At 43.8% G+C, this 6,431-nt stretch overlaps 1 protein-coding gene across 1 annotated transcript in view; it reads left to right on the forward strand.

Annotated features, from left to right (window-relative positions):
* STAB2 (stabilin 2) overlaps positions 1–6,431 on the forward strand; it is a 212,782-nt gene that overhangs the window by 65,930 nt on the left and 140,421 nt on the right. The window contains exons 8-9 of the mRNA XM_012554793.1: positions 3,323–3,456; positions 5,465–5,547. Coding sequence (XP_012410247.1) covers positions 3,323–3,456; positions 5,465–5,547 — 217 coding nt within the window. The remainder of the gene's footprint in view (positions 1–3,322; positions 3,457–5,464; positions 5,548–6,431) is intronic.

Raw genomic sequence — 6,431 nt, forward strand, 5'->3', positions numbered from 1 at the left:
TCATGGCACTTACAATGGGACCTAATTATCTGTTTGTGGACTTGTCCCACTACACTACCAGCACATCTCACATTACTGTTGCTGATATGGTCACCATCTTTGTCATCATTATCATCAACATCTACCAAGTATTGAATTTTTCCTATGTGTCTGACACTGGATTAGCTGGTTTTCATGCATTGCATTCTTCTATAAACAACTCTAAACCAAAACCCGTGGCCGTCAAGTCAATTCCAGCTCATAGTGTCCGTACAGGACAGTGTCCAAGGAGTGGCTGGTGGATTCAAACTGCCAACCTTTTGATTAGCAGCCAAGCTCTTAACCATTGCTCCACTAGGGCTCCCACAACCCTAAAGTTATTAATAAACCCATTTTACAGATGAGGAAACTGGAACTAAAGGAGGTTAAGCAAGTTTATCAAACCCATTGCTGTCAAGTCCATTCTGACGCATAGTGACACTATAAGACAGAGTAGAACTGCCCCATAGGGTTTCCAAGGTTTTAATCTTTACAGAAACAGACTACCACATCTTTCTCCTGCGGAGTGGCTGGTGGGTTCAAATCACCAACTTTTCAGTTAGCAGCCAAGCGCTTTAACCATTGCACCACCAGGGCTCCTCAGTGACCTTATCACATTGCTGTAACTATTTGTTTTCAAATCAGTTAAGAGGTCATGGCAGCAATCCAGTCAGGCAAAGGGTGGTGAGACACTGAAATATGTGTTGAACAAACTTGTTAAAAATATATCTCTTTGCCATGGGACCATATTTAGAGACACAACTAGATTAACGAGTATATAGTTATTCTTTGGAAAACTCTCCTAAGCATGAGTCATATCTGTGGTATGGTACAACCCCAGCAACACTGGGAAGTAGTCACAGCACACTGTCAACTCCCTGCATCTCTCCTCTCTGAAGTGTTCTTTCTCTATGTTGTGTTTGGTGTCTCACCTGTCTCCAGGATCCTGGGGAATGTCGCTCTCCTAAGCACCTTGTCCATTTCAGCCAGCTGTCAACTAATCTTTGGTAGATACCAGTAATGTGCTACAGCCAGAATTTACTGACTCACAAGAGGTGTGGGATGAGAATTACAATTTTCAAGAATTTTGCAAGCTGGTTGGCATCAAGTTGGTAGTTTGAAATTGGCCATGATAGTATTTACACCATGAAAATTGGCAAACATTACAAATCAGGGCTTCTCCTCCACCCCTCCCTATGGCCTGGTTGTTAAACATTTGCTAGCACACCAGTGCTAGGTAGAGTAGTAGCTGAATTCATAAAAGACATTATCCAGCCCAGAAGGTATTTGTATTGAACAGGAGTCTTTTCAAGACCAGAGAGCATTTAGTCTGTATCATTGAATCCAAGCTCCAAGAGGTAGGAGCTTGTTTCACTGCTATATCCCATGTCTAGAACACTGACTGGCACAGAGGAGGAGCTTACAAGCACGTGTTTTTGTTGTTGAAAGAGTATTTATTGTGCCTCAAAAACCCAACAGGATGACTGTCCAAGGTTGAGGGAGGTGAGGTAGAGTTTGAGGACACAGTCACGGACAGAGAACACCTTCCAGACAATTGATATCCCACTTTGTTAGAGCACAAACTATTTTTTCCCCTAAAACCTAGTATTTAACATAAAGCACACATGAATCAAGCAATGGTGCCAGACCTTTGAGCACCTGGCATGGTGTTTTCCCTCAAGCAATACCAAGATAGTAGATGAGCAGGTACCAAAATATGTGACATGCAAAATAACTGCTAAGGGCTTCTGAGAAGCAGTGTTGGGAAGAAGATTGGGAGTGGAAGATACTCCCCAAACGGTTAGAACTGGAACTGGGAAAAAAAAAAAAAAGAGGTATTCGGGGAGTGACGGGGGGCCTCATTCTGTAAATATAGTGACCAATGCAGAGAATCTCATCAATATCCTAAAAAAAAAAAATGTTGCCATCAACTCAGCTCCGACTCATGGCAATTGCATGTGTGCCGTAGTAGAACTGTGCTCCATATGGTCTTCAATGACTGACTTTTGGGAAGTAAATCACCAGGACTTTCTTCCAAGGTGCCTCTGGGTGAACTCAAACTTCTGAATTTTTGCTTAGCAGACGAGTGCGTTAACTGTTTGCACCACCTGGGAGCTTCCAATATCCTAAGAGTACCTCCCGTATTAGGACTTTCTCCATTTTGTTTATAAGAATTTAGGGGTGATTGTTGTTTTTTGTTTGTGTGTTTGTTTCGTGGACTTTTTTTTCCTGTTCGGAGTAAAATGTACCTTTTCATTTCATCTTAAATTCGATGTATTTCTCTTTTATGAAACTAAACTATTATAAAGATGCCTGTGACTTTCATTGTTTATCAATTACCACTTATTTTACAGCTATTAATTAAGTACCTTCCATGGACCAAGCCCTGTGCTAGATCCTGGGTTTACAACAGAGAACAGATACACCTACAGCCCCTGCCCTCACTCAAATTAGATGGGGAAGCAAACGTTAATCAAATAACCGCACAGACTAGGCAAGATCACAGCTGTGATGGGCACTATAAAGAGCACACAGTGCCACGGGAGCACACAATAAGAGGGCCTCATCTACAGTGTGGGCTGGGGAGTGTGCAATCCAGGAAGGTTTCCCTAAGGAGGCAACAGATGAGCAGAGATCTGAATGGTAAGTGGTCCTTAACTAGGAAGGGGAGGAGGAAGAGTATCTTAAACAGATTGATAATTCTAAATCTTTACTGTTTAAGGGTGACCACAACAGCTTATTCTGTTGAGTGGTTCTGCAGCAGGGCCCTAGAATCTACATGTATACAATGAAACCTATGAGAGCTGGAACTCAACAGGACTGTCTTGTTTTTCCAAGTCTCACAAGTTTTCCACCTTTGACGGTGCTTGCTATCACTCTCTATTAAGAATCCTATCTCATTTTAGTTTTGAGTTTTCCTTCTCTGACAGGTTTCTACCTTATGCAGTTTCCAGCTTTCGCAGGTGTCACTGTAGTAATCCCCAAGTGATTCTGATGTGCATAGTCCCTTGATCACACTGAAGAATACCAAGACAAAAAAGAGCAGAAAAAATATCTAGCATCTGTAGACACAGCATTTAGTAAATATACATTTCTTGAGGGCCTCCTACATGTCAGGCACTGTACTAGGAATGCTCACTTGTGTAGATGTCTCTCCTCTCCTGGCCTAGTCTCCATCCTACTCTGGGCCTTGTTTTCTCCATCTGTAAAATGGGGGCATTGGACTAGATGATCTCAGACACCTCCCAGGCTTAACATCCAGTGGCTGGAAGACCCTGAGAATGTGTTTTCACCCTCTCTTTAGATGCACTTGCCAGAAAGGCTACGTGGGCGATGGCTTGACGTGTTACGGAAACATCATGGAGCGGCTCAGAGACTTAAACACTGAACCCAGAGGAAAATGGCAAGGAAGGCTGACCTCTTTCATCTCATTTCTGGGTATGTAGCCAGGGGTGCAGATTTCTACATAGGTGGCAGCTCTCATTCGGGCAAGGGCATCTGCATACAGGAGCCTAACTACAGAAAATAATACCTAAGGCAACTAGTGTTAAATTGCTGAATGATCTCTCACAGCTGGCAATGGAAACTGTGATGGCCGATAAAACCCAAACCAAACCCACTGCCATGGAGTCGATTCCGACTCATAAAAACCCTATAGGCCAGAGTAGAACTGCCCTATAGGGTTTCCAAGGAGTGGCTGGTAGATTCAAACTGCCGACCTTTTGGTTAGCAGCCAAGCTTTTAACCACTTTGCCACCAGGGCTCCATGATGACCAATAGAAACTGCTAATTCATGCCTCACCTCAAGCAGCGCTCAGGGCACAGCACCCTACTTACCCCCCTAGTTAGACCTCTATCTGCAAGACACAATCATCCAGAAAGGGGTGGCAGGATAGGCAAGACTAGTCTCTGGGGATTAGCCCTTTTAGGGAGGGGCCGTGGAACTGGGAGGGAAAGGAAGGGCAGGTGTTTCCAAGGAGACAAGAAGCAGTTAGCACCAGGAGAGCCAGCAAAAGAGGAATTGGCAGGCAGAGAGCTAAGGACAACGTCTTGAGGTCACCATAGAGGAATAGGTCTGTCACACCAACAGTGACACAGGGGAAGCTGCTGATGTGAGGATCGAGGGTGTCCCCCTTTCCTTTGGCCTCATGGGTCCTCCAGGTGTGGACAAAGGTTAGCAGGCACTACTGGAGTAGGGAGTGACTAAGACCCTGAGACAGTCCCCATGCTCCTCAGTGGTGGTGCTGTTTGAATTTGGGGAATAGTCTCAGTTGTGTGCAACCATCCCACACAATCCTGAATATTTAGCATCCTTGGCTCCCTGGCCACTAAATGCCTCTAGTGACACATCCTCCCCACCTCCCACCCTCACGCATTTCCAAATGCCTTCTAGGGCTCATTACCCCACACCTCCTTGAGAAGAAACTATTAGAGCTGATCACAGCATTGGGCAAGATGTTCAATAAAACACAGATTGGGCCAATCAACAGAAAATACAGACTTGTCCAATCAACAGAAGGCTTAACATATCAGCATAAAGAATTTACCAGTCATCAAAAATGATTTCTCAAAAAAGATCACAGCTAGAGAAGTAAATGTCATCCATGGTTCAGTGCTGTGTTCTCTGCATAAGTCTTAACATACATCCTGCATACATACCCTGCTCTTTCCAGGCATCCTACAGGGAGTCAGGCATTACTGGCCATCTGCCAAGCTCCCCAGAGCCTTCCTCTAAGACCTGTTAGAATATCAAGTAGGAGCAAACAGGAGTGCCGAGTGTCCTTTGCAGACTGGGCTCTCAAACATTTCCCTGAACAAACCTTTCACCTTTTCTGCTGACAAGGTGCTGGCACACTCTGCCTCTTAGGCAAGAGCAAAGAGCACCGTCCTGCTTTACCACCCCGCCACTAAGGGTGATGGCAGCAGGCCCAGCTATATAATTTGCCGTGCCCAGTGCAAAATGAAAGTGCAGGGCTTGTTCAAAAGTTAGTAAGCATTTCAATATGGCAACAGCAGAGCATTAAACTAAGCGTGGCGCCCTTCTAAGCCAGCCTTGGATGGAAACATGGGCTGCAGCTTTGTTTACAGAGATGGTAATAGCTCAGAACTGGACACAGGGTCAGAGGCCTCCTGGGGTTGTCAGAAGTTTTTGTCATGGGTGCCTCACAGAACCTCAAATCCCAAGATTTCCTTGGAGCTAAGGCCGTGACTGCACAGAAAATCCCACGGGGTTGCCTGGAACCCATTCGGGTCATGGCAACATGGCGCCTTACATTCTTAGAGAGTGTCCCAGCCTACAGAGTGCCTTCACATGCCTATTAAAACAGAGAAGTTCTTGATTCAAAGGGCATTAATGAACCAGTCATGAGGCAAGGGCCTAATTTTACTCCGTATGTACCACTGACCCATTTGGTGTTTTCTTTCTTTGTGTATTTCAATACCTAAGACAAAACTTATGCCTGGCCACTGAGTAACCTGGGACCATTCACTGTGCTGTTGCCAACAGACAAAGGACTGAAAGGATTCAGTGTAAGTATTTAAAACATCATGTTGTACATGCAAAGACAGCCACAGCAACGGGCGAGTGCAATAAACCTTACTAGGCCCTACATTCTGTTATTGAAAGTGGGAAACCCCATTAAAATTAAATCTACTGATGACAAGGATGGTGATTTTTTGGTAAAATTCTGTTAGTAAAATATAACACCCTTACAGAAATTATACAAATCCTAAGTGTACAATGCAACGAATTGTCACAAAGTGAGCTTACCTGTGTATCCAGCAAGGCTATTACCAGCACCCTGAATTCCCCTGCATCCCCTTCCAATCGTTACCCTCCCCAAGGGTAACAATTAAGGGTTTTTAACATACAACCATGTGATAAATAAGATTTACAGAATGCAAAACTGCCATTTCCTACAGGAAGAATCAAACGAACATATTACTTAGTGGATGTTTCATAAAATTATCATAAATGGTAATCGTGATAGGAGAAACTAGATGAAAATTTGGGGCTCTAAAATATGTCTTTAAGTCAATGTGAGCAGCTGTTGTTTGAGATAATGTCATCCAGCGAGAACGAAAAATCATAGTGCCTGGGGGAAGTGTCTTACTGCGATGATATCAATGAAATAATCGTATTTGGTTTAATGTACCTGATAGACATATTAGTATGTATTAAATTGATTTATCTTAATCCAAGATAGTTTGTGATAATCATTTTTGCTGCACTGAATAACTCAGTAAGTTCCAGCCTCTCTTACTGTAATGTGCCACCACTATTAATCTACCTGAGATTCATCTATCATTAATCTTCAGAGATGCTTTCACAGCTCTGCTGTTGGGGAGGAGAACTAGCAAGTATTGAATGCCTCTGGGCTAGGCCCTTTGCACGTAGTCTCTTGTTTAATATA

This window comes from Trichechus manatus, unplaced genomic scaffold, assembly GCF_000243295.1.
Source record: "Trichechus manatus latirostris isolate Lorelei unplaced genomic scaffold, TriManLat1.0 scaffold00027, whole genome shotgun sequence".
Lineage (NCBI taxonomy): Eukaryota > Metazoa > Chordata > Mammalia > Sirenia > Trichechidae > Trichechus > Trichechus manatus.